At 38.9% G+C, this 19,955-nt stretch overlaps 1 protein-coding gene across 4 annotated transcripts in view; it reads left to right on the forward strand.

The window, feature by feature from the left end:
- UNC79 (unc-79 homolog, NALCN channel complex subunit) overlaps positions 1 to 19,955 on the forward strand; it is a 219,849-nt gene that overhangs the window by 158,624 nt on the left and 41,270 nt on the right. For 3 of the 4 annotated variants that reach the window (XM_064486217.1, XM_064486216.1, XM_064486219.1), the window contains exons 33-38: positions 4,056 to 4,163; positions 7,469 to 7,585; positions 10,148 to 10,231; positions 13,651 to 13,753; positions 15,884 to 16,024; positions 18,881 to 18,919. In XM_064486217.1, coding sequence (XP_064342287.1) covers positions 4,056 to 4,163; positions 7,469 to 7,585; positions 10,148 to 10,231; positions 13,651 to 13,753; positions 15,884 to 16,024; positions 18,881 to 18,919 — 592 coding nt within the window. The remainder of the gene's footprint in view (positions 1 to 4,055; positions 4,164 to 7,468; positions 7,586 to 10,147; positions 10,232 to 13,650; positions 13,754 to 15,883; positions 16,025 to 18,880; positions 18,920 to 19,955) is intronic. The other variant, XM_064486218.1, reaches the window with a different exon arrangement.

A 19,955-nucleotide genomic window follows, 5' to 3' on the forward strand; every position in this document is an offset into this window, starting at 1 on the left:
CCATTTTGTTCAAATGCCTGAAACTTTTCCTTGGTCAGAAATTCATGGTCCTTCATGGAACACTGTATGCTCTCTCCTCTGACTGTTTCCTTTACCTTCTTAGTCTAACGGAAACCCAGCTCTTCCCCGAGGACACTGTGTCCTTGGGCTAGGGCTGGGGTGTGGGCATCCTCTTGGCCCGTCATTGCCACCTTCAGCCTGTTCCCACCTTGTCTCTAAAAACACCCACCTCTGAATCTCATGTTGCTTATCTCTAACTTCCTCATTTATTGACAGTTTTGATTCCTGGTTCTTTTTACTCTTTCCTAAATTATTTCTGCTTTTAATTCTTACTGATTTCAATATTAGTACAGAGGACTTTTCTGACACTCTGGCTTCCTTGAATTCATCTTCTCCAGAGACTTTTTGTTAAATCTTCCACCCTAGCTCAGTTACTCATTCCCATGATCATATCACAGACCCTGTTGTTATCAATAACTGCAACCTTTCCATGATGTCAGTCCATGTCTCCCCTTCTCTGATCACCATTTCTTCTCCCTCTCGATAGCACTGTATTGATCCTGTTGCCTTCAATATCCCTCCCCTACTTCATGTCTTCCCTTCTTTTCCTTACTCAAGTCAATCATTGTAATCCCTCCCTGCCTACATCACCCTTGACCTTTGCCTTTTCAGGTTTGCATGGCTACACACAACTATCATCAAATTTACCTTACCATCTACCCCAACACCTGTACCTATGAGATGAATGTGACTGGAGAAAAACACATAACAGTACTGACTGGTCTTATTCTAAATTCATGACTGTGGACCTCAGCTGGGTCCTTACCTGCCAGTCATACCATATTTCCCTGATCCATTCACATTTCCATTCTCCTAAGTGACTATTTCATAGCTACTTTTCTTTCCAAACTTTCAATAAAAAAACTTCCTATTTGACATAATCAGAATTCCACATCCCCCAACCCCGTCATCTGCCTCCCTTCCTTTGTCTGCACTTGTACACCTGGCTTTCTTGGCTAGGGCTACAAGTAAGCTGTGTTCCTATCTGAAGCCAGTCTTTCCACATGAGACATGACTCCATTTCTCTTACTTAAGGGTGTAAGACCCAGAAGTTCTCCCCTTTTGCTCCTCTCTTAGTTGTTTTCTTTCTAATGTATCTTTGGCTTGAGCATGCCATCATTATCATGAGGAAAAGCCTTCAGGCATCTAATTGTCCCACCAAATAGTGATCAGATGGAAAAGGGGCAGGTAACAGGTACCTATTGCTGGAATAATACTGTGTAACAAATAAGCATAAAAATCTCAGCAGCATACAACGATAAGCATTTATTTAACTCAAGGTTTATTATTTATCTGCAGATCAGCTAATCTAGGCTGGGCTGGGTGGCCAGCCTCATCCTGGGACTAATGAAGCCTGGAAATATTTCTCCTATGGTGGTGAAAGAGGAACAGGAGAGCAAGCCCAATTGCACAGGAGCTTTTCAAGCCTTTGGTCATGCTATGCCTGCAAATATTCCATGAGCCAAAGCAAATCACCTGCTAAACTCAAAGTCAAGAGGAGAAATACACTCTCCTTCTTTAGTGGGAGGAACTTTTAAGTCACATTCTACCTTCTACCCTTATTGCCTCCGTATTTCCCCAGCACAGTAGCCAGAGTGATCCTTTAAAACATGAGATTATACCATTACTCTGCTTAAAACCCTCTATTGGCTCCCATTTCTTACTTAGTAAAAGCTCAAGTCCTTTAAATTCCTGAAATGCTTTTCCATGGTCCTGATTCCCACTAGTTCTCTGGCTACATTTTGCACAGTTCTCTCCACCTTTCTTCTATTCAGCCACAGTGGCCTTCTGCCATTTCTTGAACACTCCTTACATTTTCCTACCTTAGGGCCTCTACCAGCTGGTTCCTCAGCCTGAAACTGTCTTCCCCAGTTATCTGCCTAGCTCACTTTCTCATTTCTTTTCCAGACATCAGATCAGACATCAATTTTCCAATGAGGCCTGGACCACACCCCACCCTTCCACACCACCTGGCTTCTTAGAATCACTTTCTCTTCTGTTTCTCTTCTACAAAGTATTACTCTACTAACATACAATAATTTATTTACTCTTGTGTATGTTAATTATTGTTTGTTGGTCCTCATTAAAATGAAAGTTCCTAAATGCAAGGAATTTTCTCTGGTTTGTTCTCTGATTGTATTCCACGTGCCTAGTAGATTGTTGGCAAATATTTAAGGAATGAATGAATCAATAATATGACATTTTCTTCACATTAGTATAAAAAATTGAATAGAAAAAATTTGTGTATAGCTCAATTCAAGTATTTGTCGTCTTAAACAATATACAAATGGAAGATTTCATGAAATTATTTAGGACTGAGCAAAAATTGCCTGGCTTAAAGAATCTTGTACATTAATGATTATTAATAACTGTCTTATAGTAATGACATTTCTTTAAAATTAAAGATACCAAGGATTTTAATAAGCAAATCCAAACTCTAAAAGTCTCAATAATCTTTCAAAGAACTCTTCAAAATTAGTTTTAAGCTTTCTCTTTCTACATTATTGATGGGATTATTATGCCATAGTAGCAGCAAACGTAAAACAGAGGCAGATAAGGGTAAGAGAAGTAATTGTGCGTATTTTTAACTAGTGGTTTGGGGAAAATGCCTAAGAGAAAAAAATAATTTAGTGTGTAATATCTTAATGACTAAGGTAAGTTAAAATGGGTAGTTATTTCATGCTTTATTAGGAGAGTTTAGGAAATATTCTAACAGTTATATATTTTTTGTTATCAAGAAATTATTAATCTGGCAGCTGTACCTATTTAGAAAGACCTCTGAGAATCTGAGAATCAAAAACAGATGTTGCAGGATTGATGCTTAAAGGCTTTTCTCCCAGGTCCTCACCTAGGATCTATTTTACTCTTATTTCTGACAGTTTAGTAAGTTTAGTGATCACCAATGATAGAATAGCATCTGTATACTTACATTGTATGTATGTACGAATGTATGGTGACTTGCTCTGTGGCAAGGAAAAACAATTGGTAACATGAAAAGGAGCAGACGGAAATACGAAGCTTAAGAATTTGAGGCCGTTTAGGGTGGGCATGTTATAATCATGGAAGCCCATAGTGGTAATTCCAGGCTGCTCAATGGGTTCAATATAAAGCACTGCGTAAGACGGCGGGGAGGTCTGTAAAGAGTTTTAGGGGTTTGCCATGATAAACCATTAAATTTTTCAAAGAGCTTCAAAAGGTAGTCTTTATCTAGGATAATGCGGGGCAGCTTGTTTCCCATTATTGATAGATTAATAAGACAATATATGCAGAAAATATTTCACCTTAGATACATTTGAAGAAGTGGAAGCAAATGATACAGTCTGTTTCTTGCTCAACTAATAAAATAGAAAGTCTGAGTTATTAGTATGTAATTATTCCAGGTTAGATACAGTCCCTGCTCTTAAATTACTTACGATTTAGCTGAGGTTATAGACAAGTAAATAGACCGTTACATTATAGTGTGTTAATTTTGGTAAAAGTTAAGACAGGGTGCTCTGGGATTACATAAGAGGGTCACGCGATCCAGTTTTTTGTTTAAATTTGGGGGTGGGGGTCCTGGATGCCTTTCTGGAAGATGAATTGTATATATAATTTGTGATGTAAATGATGAGTAGGAAGTTGCCAGACAAAGATGGATTGGAGGGGTGATATAGGTGGGTCAACTGTAAGTGTCTTTAAGTATGAGATGAAAAGAAATTCAGTTCTGGAAAGGTGCAAGGACGTGTGATGTAAGCATGCCGAGCTCTAGCATTGCAATCGTGCTGTCATTGGTGTCTGAGAGGCACAGCTACACATGCAGAGTATAATGTGGAAGCAGCTTTCCGTGGAACTTTGAAACCAATGTGTATGCAGTTCCATTAAAGTAATTAATAGGGCTGGAAAGTATTTAATGATTTGAATGGGAGTATTGGGCAAGAGAGGAAAATGTATGGAAAGGGTTCTTGAACTTGCTTTTAATCGATGTCCTGAGTTTTAAATAATATTTCCATTTGTAGATCCCGCTACTAAAGGACTTTCGACATTGGAAATGCCACGGGAATCCTCATCTGCCCCTACGTTAGAAGCAGGTGTGCCAGAAACAAGTAGCCATTCCTCAATATCAAGTAAGATACCCTTTGGTGATCATGTCACCTGTTCATTGATTGTGGAACGTTATCTGCTGCATTGTTTTCAATTTTCACACTCTTGGTATTGTTTTCTTCTTTTTATCACGTTGTGTTAACTTCCTAGGTGATACTATGTTGTATGTTCTCAGAGACCCTGAGGCATAGGCCCATTTTTGTCAGCATCTCAAGTATTTGATAAATCGGTGTGGTTACTGATAGGCCAAGAATCTTATTAATTTGTTAAGGAATAATCACTGTATTTCATAATTCAATAAAATAAGAATTATATACAACTAGCCTAAACACTCAACATGGAACTGATTTTGGGATAAGTGAAAAACACTGTCTGTGACAGAATTTTACATGAAACACCTTTGTTTAATTTGAATCACCTCCATCATTAACAAAGTTTTTATCTGGGTTATCATCAAATAAATGTATCAAATATATCATGATCCCAAAGGCATGACTGAATCTAGCCCCTTTGGATGAGAAAATTACAATGGCATGAAATTTTACTGAATGTCCAAGAGGCAGCTGTTTTGAAACTGCCTTCTGTTATTGGGTTTCAGATTTTGCCCATGAGGAGCATGAGTTCCATGGAGGTGAAAATAAGGGTGTCCACCTGGCTCAGTGGAGTCAATTAAGAGACTTTAGCATGGGAAATTCTAAGCAGGAATCAGAAATATAAACAGAGGTGCAGCTTCTGCAGACCACTGTCATATGTGCTGGTATATTTTGTGTTCCATGTGGACGCTGCCTCAAGAGCTAGTGAATTTTCATTTGACCATCTTTTGAAATGAAGATGATCCTGAAAACCAGATAAAGATCTTAAATGGTGGACTGGTAGTATGGAACAGCATCATCATCTTCATCATTCATTTATTCATGCATTTATTCATTCAGCAACTATTTATTACATATCTGCTGGGTGCCAGGAACTGTGCTTGGCACTGGGGATCAAAGGTGAATAAAAAAGGCACCCCTTGTTCTGTAGGCATTTATAGACATAATAGTGATAGTATCTACCAAGTGTTTGACACTTACCGTGCTCCAGGCACAGTGATAAATGGTTTATACATCTTGTTATCTTATTAAATCCTCAACTTTGCATTACACGGCAGGTATTATTGACCTAGTCTTATAGATTAGGAAACAGGTTCAGAGAGGCTGAGTGACCTGCCTAAGGTCACACAGCCATTAGGCAATAGAGACAGGAATTGATGCTAGGTCTGTTTGACTTTCAAGCCCGTGATTTTTTTTAGTATACCACACTGCCTTAGCATAATTCACATTCAGTTACAATAGCAATTATAGAAATTCTAAGAAAATATTTCCAAGTAACAGTTACTTGCCCTTTTGGTAGCAAAGAAGAATGGCTGGTTCTGTATCTAATTGTTCTTCTTTTACTGCAAAAAAAATCTGTTTTACAACATGATAAAATGCCCACTTTTAAGTCCACATACCAAAATCACGAAAGTGTACCTTCTCCTATTAATACGCATGAGTCATTTAAAAAAAAAAGATAATAATTATAATTAGAATTCCAAGTTGGGTATAATTTGAGATAGGATGACTTCATTGCTAGTTAAATGTATCATAAAATAAATGTATCAAGTGAATCAAGGTCTCAGTGTCATGACTGAATTTGTATTTAGCATAGTGCATCATTAGATTTCCACCTTCCTCCTCCTCTCCATTAAAAGCATGTATTGACTAGCTCTTGGTGGTGTGTTCTTGGAGGCATAACGCCAGGTGCTTTACACACTGAGCTACACACTAAGGGTTTTGACTCTCAAGGAATTCTTCTATCTTTAAAACCAACTGAGAGATTATTCGATCACCAAAAATTTTAAATCCTTTTTTTGATTTTGTCTGATAGATGCTGCAAATTTTAAATTTGTTAATTTCTAAAAGATTTCTGCTTTTGAATTTTACTTGAAATTTGTTAAATTTGCCGAAAATTTTCTGGTTTTGAATTTTACCTGAAGCTGCACTTTCATGTGAACCATAAAATTAATAAAATTTACCAATCAGCCTCAAGAATCAGATTCTTCTTATTAGTTTGCATAGTCATTTCCATGAATTCAGTTAACATGGACTCCAAGACACAAGAATTCCCATCATACCCCTCTCTTTTGCTCTGACTGTTTTGTAGTGGAACATGCCATGACCACCATGAATCAAACAGCATGCTAATTTCCATTAAAAATAATGTTTTAATTGATTTTACATCACATCAAGTTGCTGCCTTGGTACCATGATTGCAAAGCTTGTGTGTAACATTTAAGGCTTTCTAGGGCCATTCAGACATCTCTGTTTGTACCATCCCCTTCTAGACTATTTTAGAGCTTCAGTTTCTGAAATTGTCCTTGTAAGAGAGCGAATAACCACAAGTTTTCAAATATTCAGTTGTTTGGGATCATGTAGAAAAGGCCTGTCAGCGATGCTCTTCCGTCCTCTCTGGGTTGGTGGCGGGAATTGGTGGGACCACTCGGAGGCAGGTTGCTTTCTCACTATTGACAGAAGTGCTTTTTACTGTTTTTCGGGTTTGGAAATGCTTGTAATTTGACATGTCAATCGTGGGATATTTGTCAGTGCCTAACTGCAAGATTAAAATGTTACCACTAATTTTTTAAAGACAAAGATGTGTACTAGAATATACCTGTGGAATGTTATTCACATTTTTCAAACAGTAGCAGAGGCTCACATAGAGATTGAAAACCGCGTTGACTTCGGAGTCAGCATGTTTTGGTTTTACGACCACGTCATCTGCTGGTTGGTTCCAAGTAACATAATTTCATTTGCTTCAGTTTCTCTCTAAAAATTGGGGTTGATATGTGTCATCCTATTCCAAAATAAATATGTACATACACAGACATGCACACATGCATGGGTCCTCAGGGGGTTATAATGGAGACCGAAAAAATATATGCACAAACTCTATTAAAGAAAGTTAAGCTGTAAATTCAAAGCAGGAGTATCTGTCTTGAATCCTTTTTGGAATAAGGCAGAGTACACAAATTAAACAGTAAATAAAAATGTCTTGTTGTTGTAACTGAGGTAACTATTTACAGGCTACAGATAAGTGCTCACAGGCACTGTTTCTTTATTGAGTGAAGAAAGGTACCAGGAATAGCATAGTGCCTTAGTCTTTCATCCAGACAGGAGCATACAGCTTACTAAACAATTATTAATAGCCAATGAAAGTTCAATTAAGAGTCTATATGGATGTGTAGAGCCTTTGTATGCTGTGCAAATTTATTCCCCCTAGTAATCATCTCCTAATTTCCTCCATATAGCTCAGTATAGGCAGATGAAAAGGGGATCCCTGGGAGCTCTGACAATGAGCCAGTTAATGAAGCGACAGCTGGAACATCAGTCTAGCGCCCCCCATAACATCAGCAACTGGGACACTGGTGGGTCAAGCTTTTTCTTCTTGTTTTACCTCTCAGATTAGCTAATGCCCCTTTCTCTGTGTCCCCTCTGCTTCCTTGTTAAGGAATAGATTTTCTCTTGTATTCTGTGGTTCAAACAATTTTTTAAAAGCCTAAAGTAATTAGTTAAGTCTATTTAAACTTTCCAGCTCTGGAGCCACTTCTTTTTCCATCTAGGCTGGTCCAATTTTTTTTTTTTCACTCTAAGACCCAGATTCCAGATGTTAGGTTATCTATTTGGGGATTAAATGATGTAAATGCGTAAAGGAGGGACTGGAACTATGATTTCATGATGCAAGTTAAAAAACAAAACAAAACACCGGATTATCAATATTCTCTGTTTTATAAACTATGAAGTACCAAAAATAAGGGACTATTATTAGTAATAATAACAGTAATAACAAATGTCAGCTTAGTGACGTCGTGATCTGCCGGTAGGTTTGGGAATATGAGCTCTGTGTTTTAGTCAGCAGGGTCACCAGGTTGCAGCCGCACACCCTCATGCTCATTCGATGGAACTGCATCTAACCTCAATTTTAAAGTAAGAATCGACTGCCGTGACATGTCTATTTTAAACATGATCACTCTGCATTTTCTAAACCTTGTTACCACGTTTTGCACACGTACTACTTTCTGAAGCCAGTAGTACTGCCGCAATTCTGCTCTTTTGAGTGCCTGCCTTTCCTTTTTTTCTTTTTTAATTAAATGGGTCATTTGTGTTACAAGATTATACACGTGAAAGCTTTTTTGCAAGATGCGTGAACTATGAAAATGTCAGAGTTTATTACTGTGAGATGCTCTGGGGGCCAACACTTGGTTAAGACTGTTTTCAAATCTTGGTTAGTACTTTATGGCTACAGTTATATGAAATTATTTTAGTAGCCTTCCTTATGACCAGGAATTATAATGTCCACAAAACCAAAATATTGAGCTACTGTTAATTTTTCATAACCGTGATATTTGCATCTATTTCATCTTATTTTCCCCCACTGTTCTTAAAAAAAAAAAAAGGGAGCTAGTCTAGATAACTAAATCCCACATACCATGTCCAATCCTACATTTAGCTGATACTTTCAACTCTCTTGGCCTTTATAAAGGTTCTTAACATTTTAAAGGTTTAATGTTTTACCTTCCTTTTAGTGACAAGTGATACTGAATAATGAAATGGCCAATAGCCAATAGGCAAGAGAGACCAGGAGAAAGACCTTGGATAACCAGCCTTGAGAGTTTACTGGGTTTGGGTGAAGCATTTTTGTTCACAGCAAAGAGGACTTTATTTCTTTACTGAAATGATGCTATGTACAGAACCAAGAACGGAAGCTTTTGCTAGGTTTGTTCTCTGATAATTAACTGCCCGTCTTTTGTTAATTTGACCTGGGGGCTCTGCAGATTATTTTTCCACAGCCTAAGCTAACCATTTTGGATTCTGACTACAATTACAACCTAGTTTGATTGACTCTGTGGAGTTGTAAAAAGGCAAATAGATCTCATTTTCGAATGCAAATTTTAATCTAAAAAAATCTACATGATGCCAAATAACCCATTTAACTGAGTTTTTCACTTTTCAACCAAACTTCAGCCTTGTTCATGTCACTCTGGTTTCTCATTTAATACTTGCCATTTACACGCTGTCTGAATTTTTTTCATCTGAGTTTTCCCAGGCTTGTTTTCCATCCTCCAAGTTGCTTCTCTAGTCACCAAGTCCTACTAGAGCTTCATCTTAATATTCTTGTTCTTATTAGTGCCATAAAAATTTCTCCCCAAATTCAAGGCCAGAGGAGAGTCGATGAATGTGTAGTTTAATGTTAGGTGGCATGTCACTTTATACCACATCTGTTGACTCAGTAACTCACTAGTCTCCAAAAGAACAAATCTGGTCATATAGATACAATGACAAAGGCAGCCTAAAGCATAGGTCATGATCAACTCATCTCAGCATGCACCTGCTCGCTCACCAAATACCTGCCTCTTCTCCACCCATGCACATCAAATGGCTTGCTTCTTTGCCTCATCTTTCATAGGAAATAAATGTTCCTGAAGCACTCCTCCTCCATTTCTGCCCCTGTCCCCGTATTCCTGTTCCTCAGCCCTCAGTCAAATGCCTGTCATTTCCTTGCTACCAGTTCCGTGTGTTTTCTGTATGATCTATGTGGCCATTGCCCCAAGTGATCACTTACACATTTACTGATTTGCATAAAACATTTCTTTCATGGCTGTGACATTAGCCTTTCATTTTTTTTTCCATTTCATATCAAGAGATATGGGATTTGAGCTTTCTGAGGGGGGATTAGAGAATCTGGACTTCGGGGGGATGGTTTTAGATGCTCTCCTGCTTTCAGTTGCATTTCATATACCTGAATGGCAGGTTTGTAGTGAAACCCCAAGCAACTCTACCCTAAAATCTAGGATGCTTCCTGTAAAGGTTAATAATCAACAATAACAGTCACCAAAAACGTCCCCAAGAGATTATTGGTTAAATTCTTTGTATTGTGAATTGTACACAATTGACCACATTGAAGACTGAAATGCTCTGTTTATCCACAGAACAGATACAGCCGGGGAAACGCCAGTGTAATGTGCCAGTGTGCCTAAACCCTGACCTGGAGGGACAGCCGTTGAGAATGAGAGGTGAGCTGAGTTGCAGAATCCCAGACTGTAACAGTGAAGGAATCCGAATCCTATATCCAATCATCTAGTCACCCAGAAGGTGCCGAAATCTCTTCTTCAGCAGCTCCATGAGGTGGATTCAACCTTTGCTCAGACACCTCCAGGAACTGTGAATGTATGACATCTCATCTTTGAAAATAACTGTCAAAAATTTCTTCCTTATGGTGAATTTTTAACCCTTGGAGCCACATAAAGCAAGTCTAGACTCTCACGTTATTTTTTAAACATTTGGAAAATGCCACCCATTGCTTACTTCCTCAGTCTTTTCTAGACCACACATTCCTGGGTCCTTTGGTATTCCCCCTGAGACATATCTGTTTTCCATATCACCCTGTATCTACTCTGAACATGGTCCAGTTTATCTGTGTTCCTTCTGGATTATTGAGATCATAGATGAATAGCTTCCTTTCAGCTACCTGAAGTTGAACAAAATATACACTTGACTTTATGCTGATCATAGGAGCAAGCTGAGAATAAATCTGTGCTAAGGTCATCAGAATATGTATTTTCAAAATTCATCTTATGGCTAGCTGATCATTACTTTTGTTCTTGTTTTCATTTAGAAAGCAGATTAACTCATCATTTGTAAAAACCCCCAAATGAATTGTGACCACATCTCTTAGCTAGTCTCGTAAATTAAGCAGACTTATTATTCTAGACCCTATCACTTCTAATCTCTCTTAGGAATGAGGAGATATTTACCTCCAGCTTTTGCTAACATTTATTTGGCAATGAGCAGCAGTTTTAGCCCCTATATACAATGAGATGAGACTCTTCTCATTTACTGGCCTAGGGAAAGCTTTTATGAGCAGAAGTCAGGAAACAAACTCTGGTGCTTGTCTGTGACCTAGTGACTCTGGCAGCAGAAGCAAAAGTGGAAGGAAATGATGGGAACAGAGACAGAAAGTCTCTTTCATGGTAAACTGAAGAGTCCATTGATACAGCTAGAGGACTGATGTTTGCATGTGTGCTTTGAAAAAAACCAACACCTTTATACTTTCTCCAAGAATCCCAGTGTGGCTTTTGTCAACTTCTCCAGCTTTGAAGTTGGGCTTTGGAGGAGGTCCCCTTTATTCAAGTTTCTAAGAACCTTCTGTTTCTGTTCTCAGCTCCATATAGAGTGCACTTTGGGTTTTCAGTAGGGGAACTAGTAGTGGCGGCATCAGAAGTGTTGCCAAGAACTGGAGGTTAATGGGACCGCCTTTAATATTGCACACTTAGCTGTGACTCAACTCTAATAGAAGGCAGCTGAGCTCTATGGCTTCCTTTTTGCATTGCCAACCTTCACCTTATACATTACTCTTTGCTCACATATTTTAAGCATTATTTAGGAATGCATTGATTCAACTAATGTTGCCATTTGGCGGCCAATGCCCCATAACTTAACCCATCTGCTTTTATACATGACAGCTATAAATACTGCATTTCACATTCTGTGTTATCATATGGAAAAGCAAATTCATGATGCTGTTGTCAAAAATACCTGTTCCTTGGCATTTGTACTGGGTAATGATTGGCTTGAAACCACCCAAATGACTTTGATTCCCTCTCTTTTCTTGACTTGAATTGTGATTTCTATGTACATAGTAGTAATTGGTGAGAATCTTCTGAAAGCCTTGACTCAGAGTTGTTGGTTTTTAAAAAAATCAGTTTCTTATGTTTCTATTAAGACTGTATATATATATATATATATATATATATACCTATACATATATACATATATGTATAGGTATATATATATATATATATATATACCACCATGTATCTTATGGGCTGAATTTTTTTCCCTTAGCACAGGAATTTTGGCATCTGGTAGATGTGGTGTGGAGTATTGGATTTAAACTTTCTGTGTTTTGGTTTCTTGAAGCAATGTCATGTTGTTTACTTTACTATTTAGTAATCAGTCATGCTGGCTTTTATCTTGGCCCAGTTCTTGCATTTTCTGTTATCAACTGATTCATACTTTTGCTTGTCATAAATATGCTGCTTCCATTTAAAGCACCATTTTTATGAAACAACTGGAGATCTTTGTTAATGATACACTTGGGTACACTTCGGAAAGAGTGTTATCACAGAGACTGCTGATAAATACAGTAGTAAAATTTGTATTCCCATTTGGGATCTTTGGCAGTGACATAAGATATTTTCAGATAATTTTCTTTGTCACTTGGGTCTGAAGGTCTCCTTATAAACAGGTTCTGTAGCTTTTGATCAGACAGGGGAGTCTGTATAGTGTGGAAGCATCTTGACTCTTCAAAGGCTTCATTCAATACCATTTTTTTTCTCCCTCAGATGGAAACACATTGCCCACTTGGCTAGATTTCTAAAATTTTTACATTGATTATTTTAGAAACCAATTCTCTGACTCATTTTCTTTCCCCTATTTAAGGAAAGATCATGCAGTTTTGTTTTGTTTTTCAGCACAAAGCTACCAATTCCTTGATAAAAAACAGATTCTTTAATGACCACTGGGTTTTTCTGGCTTCTGGCTTCTGGTTTTTCTGGCTTCCTGTTTGAAGAAATCAGAGTCTCAGTTACTGCTTTGTAGAACATGGCATTATTCTGAATTGTCACTTTGAGTTTCTTCTTGGAATGTCTTATTTTCATATTTCCTGGAGAATCTGTTCAGCACTGGTGGTTTTCTTAATGGAGAACAATCTCCTGGATCTCCAGAATTACTCATCACTAGAGCACTAGATTCCTGCCTCAGATTTCTTTGAAGTCATCAAAACCCAAAGTTTTAAACTCTGTGATATTGATTGACTGAAGTCGCTGGTTGGTTCATTCAAAATGCTTCATTTTTCATTCATGAAGTTTGAAAAATGAAGTCTTTTGCTTTGCAGCTTATGGTATTAATTTCCTGAGCAGAAAACTGCCCTGATGTTTCTTAGCTCAAACTTCTCCCCTTGCTTAGGTACATAGAGAGCTGGGATCTTACTCCTTTTCCGTATTAGCAGTGTTTTAGTGCTAGAGTGCATTGGTGATTTTAGAAATACAGTATTATATGAGCCGCTCCCCTCTGCACCTAGCCACTGAAGATTGTAACTCACTTAAGGGTACTCTTGGATAGAGTCCCTCTACCTTCTTTTCTTCTCTCTTAGTGCCCTGCTGGCACATCTGAAGTCTCCCTGATTTTTTTCAAAGTCAGGAAGCAAAGGAAACCATAGGAGTCTAGTTCTTAAAATGACACAAGCAGAAACACATCACAGTCTTTCTTGAACTCATTTCACTCGTGACGGTTTTTCACAAGGCACTTGGGCTGTCTCCGTCACATCCCTGTGAATGTGCTCTCCGGAGGATTTATAAGAGGAGAACGGGGCTTTTCCTGGCCCCCAGAAACAGATATTTATTCACCAGTTGTCTCTCTGCTGCTTACCCAGGCGCCACTAAATCCAGCCTGCTGTCAGCACCCAGCATCGTGAGTATGTTTGTGCCAGCGCCCGAAGAATTCACAGACGAGCAGCCGACGGTGATGACAGACAAGTAAGCACATGGTTTTCTTCACTGCATTTACAGAATTTGAGAGTTTGCTCACCATGGTTGTGGGAAAATATCAGAGGAAGCATGCTATGCTTTTAAGTCATAATTTGTTCTTCAAATGGTTGTAGCCATAGGTGTTGGTGTGCATTTGTTATTTTAGAAATGAAGTATTGTATGGGCAATTTCTGTTTATGCCAAGGCATTTCTCTTTTTTAATTTGGATGACTGCAAATAGTGTCTACTACTGATTATTCCTAGCAATAATTTCACACAAATAAAATCCCTCAAGCAGAAGCTTCAGATTGTTAAGGTGGGACTAAATTGAAGACTTGATTCTTAGTCCCATCCTGCCAGCAGAATCCATTCTCTGAATGTCGAATTGGTTATGTTGCCTTCAGGTTTGTCAGCCTTCAATATCCCCAGATTTCTTATGGAGTAAAGTCCAAATGCTTTAACTTATTATAAAAGGCCCTTTTGATTATGAAGGCATACGGATTTACCACTCCTCACCAGAAGCTTCTTCCCTGGCCCCCTCATCTTCTCCAGAGTATGCCTGATATGTTTTCTTCTCTGTAACTTCATAGGTGCCCTTCTCTCTATACTTTCTCTACCTGGTGAACTCCTATTCATGCATCAAGACCCAGCTTAAGGCAAAGTTTCCCTGAGTTTGCAAGGCAGAATACATCATGCCATCCTCCAAGTTTCCATAGCGTTTGATCCACCTCTCTGTTCTATCTCTTATCGTGTTGTATTTTAATTATTTAGTTGTTTATACATACATGTTCTGTAATAGATTGTGAGTTCCTTAGGAACTGGGACCCTTTCTTCTGTGTTTTATACTCAACTCCCTACACATTGCCTGGCACATAAATGCTGTTCAGTGAGTATGATTAAGAATGAGACTTGCAGGGTTTCAAGTTAGGAGATATTCTTGGGCCAGGGAAGCTTCCTGGTAAAGGTGACCTAAGTGACAAATTGAGTAGGCTTGTCATAAAAGGAAAAGAAGGTGAGGTGAAAGGGGCTGGTGTGAGGATCCATGCAGCTGGCCACAGCTGGCCATCATTACTGAAGAAATGAAGGGTCCGTCTTGAACAGCTGCCTTAGACTGTCCACGTGGGGAGCACCTAGTGGCCTGTGGAGGGCTCTTCTCAGCTTCTTCTTTGGTTTAATTCCTCATTTTGTGTCCCCTCCATGTCTCAGTCTTTCCTAGTAACAACTTCCTGGTTGCCTTTGTGTGCACTCCATTTATCTTTTTTTAGTTGCAAATGTGAATCCTATTTTTTTTAAAGTCAATCTGTAAGGAACGATATACAGTATATATGCATAATTTATCTATTAGGAAGTTTTCTGATGGAAAGGTCACAGGAGCAATGTTAGCTCTGTCTCCCTTGCTTTTCCCAGTAGACCCTCCCTTCACTTTATAAGGCTGCCCAGCTGTGGCTGAAAAGAAGAGCTCTGGCTTTGGTCGAGAGGAAGGGGATTGAAGCTGCAAAAGATACTACAGAGAGCAGTAAGCTGGAAGTTGCTTAAGAGCAGGGGCCATTGTGTTTTTACATACTACACTCTGCAGGTGTGGAGAGTTCATAAAGCTGTTCTGAGTGACGGGTAGAGCAGAGACTGCAGTCCAGGCTCCACAGGCTTTCCATAGTGTTTTAGTGACAGGGCGCTTCTGTCTCTCGCCCACAAATGGGACATTTTAAAATCTAAAAGCTTAGGAGAGCTTCCATTTGTGTCAAGACATTTTTCACTCTTAATTTCAGCAAATGAAAAAAAAATTGAGTTATGGACTGTCCCTAGCAATAAATTCATGTGCATAAAATCCCTCAACCAGAAGCTTCAAACTGTTAGTCCAGGTGGCGCTCATTGTAAAAGGAACCAATAACTCGTGTCTAGTCCAGATAAGAGTTGAACGAACATTTTCAGTGATCGGAGGAACCTTCCTGCTCTCTGCTGTCTGTGCTGTGTCTGTGTCTAAGGTAAGGGTGGCACAGGAGATTCCTACTTATTGTTGGGGTGGGACCACTGACCTCCTTTTGGGGACTTTTCCGAGACTCACCAAAACTGCCTGTATGTACTTATATCTTGAAACCATTGTTGGCTTTCATGGGAAGCATTCTTCTGTTTCCTTTGCAGATGCCATGACTGTGGGGCCATTCTTGAGGAATACGATGAGGAAACCCTTGGGCTGGCCATTGTGGTCCTCTCCACATTCATTCACCTAAGCCCAGACTTGGCAGCCCCGCTGTTGCTGGATATCATGCAGTCCGTGGGAAGGTGAGGGTCAGCTTCTGTTTTGTTTGGTAGGGAAGAGCCCTACTCGATCTAAATCCTGAAATAAAAGCTGCCAGTTCAAAAGTGAAACACCTAGCAGCCTTTACAATGCTTGATACCTGTGGGATCAACTCAGACTAACTTTACAAACTTACTGGACCAAACTTTTGGTTAAATTCTGCAGCTGTGTAGTGTTGTAAGTCACAGTGTCGCAGTGGAGCTGGAGGAAAGTGCACGAAGAAAATTCTTCTGTTTGGTGTTTTCTGTTACTATGTGAGCTAATGTATGTTACAGTGCATAGAACTGTGCATAGTTCACACTAAACAGTTGGTAAGTTTTAGATATTATTATCATCATTATTATATCTTTTCGTCTGTTTTAAAGTGGATTCTCTAGGCATTTTGTAATCTTGGGGTGGCTCACTTAATTTTGCAGCTTGGCGCCTTATCACGTGAAGGGTTACATGGAAGTATAGCAGTTTCACACTTCCTGCTCAGAAAAAGGAAGGATGCACACATTTAGGAACAAAGCCTTCAGCCTGATTGAGGGAAGATTAAACTTAGCTGCCTTGAGAATTTCCTGTTAAGAAAATTCCATTTAGTAGATAGGACATTAGAAGAAAAGTGATGTATTTCGTGGGTATAAGTAAAGTTCAAATTCAGTCACAAATTATAGTCCTAGCATACACAATTTACAGGAGAGATCTGAATTAAATGCCCCAGGAATGTATTAAGTTTCCAGTCTGTGCTAGCACAGAGCTAGGTGCTTAAGGCTGCAGGCATTAGACCTAGCTCCACCCTCAAGTGCTTTGTGGCTTATTTGTTGAGGAGGACAGTAATGTGTGGAATAACTATACTCAGTTATGCAAGCTGGGACATGATTAAGAGCTGTAACGAGTGGTATATGTGGTAAGTGCTGTGGAAGTTCAGGATGGAAATGATTTCTTAGGGAAGGTCTCTATGGAGGAGGTTGGGGGAAAAAGTGGATTCTGCAAATTCCTGGTATTTAATGGAGGAGAGAGAATGACTCTTAATGGAGCTAAAACTTAATCTTTTTAATGAAAAAAAAAAGATGATTTCAAGTTAAAGACAAACAGGGAAGCATTAAAAACCTCTCAACCCCAAAAGTATGTGACTCTCTTATCCCCTGTCCCCAGATTTTTCTGTAGTATCCTTAGGAGTGTAAATCCTTAGGAGTATGTAGTCAGAGATGCTGTGACTATTCCACCTCTAATACTCAGACACAGCTGATGTGCAAAGTAAGTGATGGACACAGGGAGGTGGAGAGAGAAGAAAAGATGAATTATTTCACTTATGCTCTTGATTTTAACCTAGTCATAATAAATGTAGAATAAATGTTATACCAATTATCAGCAATCCTTGTGAAACTAAAAAATTTTAGTAATGCAAGGTCACAATTCCTACTATCAATACTTTTCAGTTTTAGAACAGACAGAATTATTGTTCTGGTCTGTTACCACCTCCTTGAAATAGATGATATACATAGAGGGGTTTTATTTTGTTTTTGTTTTAACATAAGGGAGAATAAACCATGTTCAAGTATTGCCAGCTCTTAAGATGGAAACACATAAGCTTTGAAGAAAAGCAAAGGAAAAACAGTAGTGCATACATTTTTGCATACTTAACATATATAAATCTTTAAATCTCTGCCTCTTTTGGGCAGACTAGCAAGAGACAGGGAGAGCATTAAAGCAAGCTGCCACAATTCTTAGCAACCAAACCTACCAAGAAAGCAGATTCAGTGGTCACCTAATTCAGGGTTTCCTAGCATGCCTCAATTTCAGAGGAGGCAATGTGGATTTATGAACACTTAGTTTATCCTGGTCCCACAGGAACTATTTCCAGCATGTTCGGAGAGTGTGTAAGTTCAGCACATCTGTGTCATTTGTCACCTGAGCCTTTCCATATGATTATGTACTTCTGCTCTCTGCTTGGGTCCCTCTTAAAATTTACCCACCCCCCTTTATCTAGATACAGCCTTCAAGATCACATCTGATGCACCCTTAATTACTGTTTATTTCATTGGCCAATGTTATCTATTCATGGTAGTGTCATTAGCATGAGAGGGCCCATAACCAAAGCAACTGGGAATGGTCTCTGGTGTTACTGGTTGCTGGACCTTCTATTCCTTTCCAAATGCATTCTTGGCTCAGTTCACTCTTGTGGTGTTAAGTAAATACATTTTTAACATTCTCCTTATTTGTTCTTCAATATCTTACTGATCAAGACATGTTTTTCTAAACTCATCAATTTAGTACATTCTTTTTCTTTCTATACATACAGAATATTTCCACGCATATAGGACCATGTAATTATACTTTTCAAAATTTACATGTTATATATTGATTACTTAGTCTAATACATTGCTCTTTTCAATATGATATTTTCTGACAACTACCCTTATTACCTATTTTTACTATCTTATAGAGGCTTTCACAGTTTGTGGTTAGGTTTCAGAGGTTGTACACAAAGAAATGAATTTTGAGTTGAATTAATATGGGAATAGACTGGGTCAAATGCTGTTCTGATATCTGTTTAACTTGGTTGTAAAGGATGTTTTTGTAGATTGGCTGGGTGATATTCAACTAATTCAACTGTATGCATCTTCGCTATATCTGGAAATACCTGCTTTGATGCAGAAAGTAGATTTCAGAAACTTGGTTAAGCTGAACCCTGAAGACTGACCACTGAGTGGCTCCTCTGTCCCTGATCAAGGGAATTCTCAACATTTTACATTTCCCAACTAAATGGGAGCTGTAATGGGTCCTACCGAAGTACTCATGCATTCTATCATGAAAACCTAAGATACTCATGTGACTCTTTTCACTTTATTTCCTAGATTGGCATCCAGCACAACTTTTTCTAACCAAGCAGAAAGGTAAGGTCTTGAAGTGAGCCCAAATCTCACCTTCTTTTTGTTCACCATGCATGTTCATCCATTTCTAAGACACTAGTGCGTCTACCATGGGAGGAATGTTGTTAGGTTCAGTTGCAGCTGCAGAGAGCACCTGTTCATTTTCTGTTCACGCCTTCATTGATTCACTCATGCATTCATTCATTTCAGTCAACAAATATTTGTAAGCCCACTCTGTATCAGGCACTGTGCTAGACACTTTTGTTCCAACTGGGGGCAAAGCTGACAGGATTCCTGCCCTTTGAGGGGCTTAAAGTCTTTCTGGGAGGCAAGCATGAATAAAATATTTGCACGTGTTTATAATTGTAAACAGTGCTAAGTGCTATGAATGAAAAATACAGTAAGACTTGCATTACGTTCAGTTATTCAACAAGTGTTTATGCAGTGACCAGGGACTAAGGATACCTCGGCAGTTAACAAAACAGCAAATCCTGGCTCTCATGGAACTTACATTCTAGTTGAGGGGGTGACAGCAAGCTAATTAACAAAAAATGAAAACTGATAGTTTAATATCACTTAGTGCTAAATGCTATGAAAAGTAATCAAGAAAGCCCAGAAGATAGAGAGCAACTGGAAGTGGCATTTTAGATATAATAGCCTCTCTGAGGAAGTGATTTTTGAACAAACCCTGAAAAGGAGGAAAGAGTGATCCACACAGTAATTTGTAGAAAGGATGTTCAGGCAGAGGAAGTAGCAAATGCAAAAGCCTTAAGTCAGGAAGATGCCTAGTCTGTTTGGGGAACAAAGCTAAGGATGCTGGGGCAGAATGAATGTGGAGGTAACACAGTCACCTCTGGGAACATCCTCTCTGATACTTTGGTCTAAGGGGAAAGGCCACATAATCATCTCTTGGCTCACGGTCTTGACATGCAGAGGTGGTGCAGAGGGTAAAGGGGGAGACTGCACATATCAAAGTCCCAACCTTGTTACAAGTACCAGCTCAGATGCCCCAAGAAAATTTCCAAGAGGAATGAGCAACTCCCTCCCTGCATTTTCCCTC

Source organism: Camelus dromedarius, chromosome 5, assembly GCF_036321535.1.
Source record: "Camelus dromedarius isolate mCamDro1 chromosome 5, mCamDro1.pat, whole genome shotgun sequence".
Lineage (NCBI taxonomy): Eukaryota > Metazoa > Chordata > Mammalia > Artiodactyla > Camelidae > Camelus > Camelus dromedarius.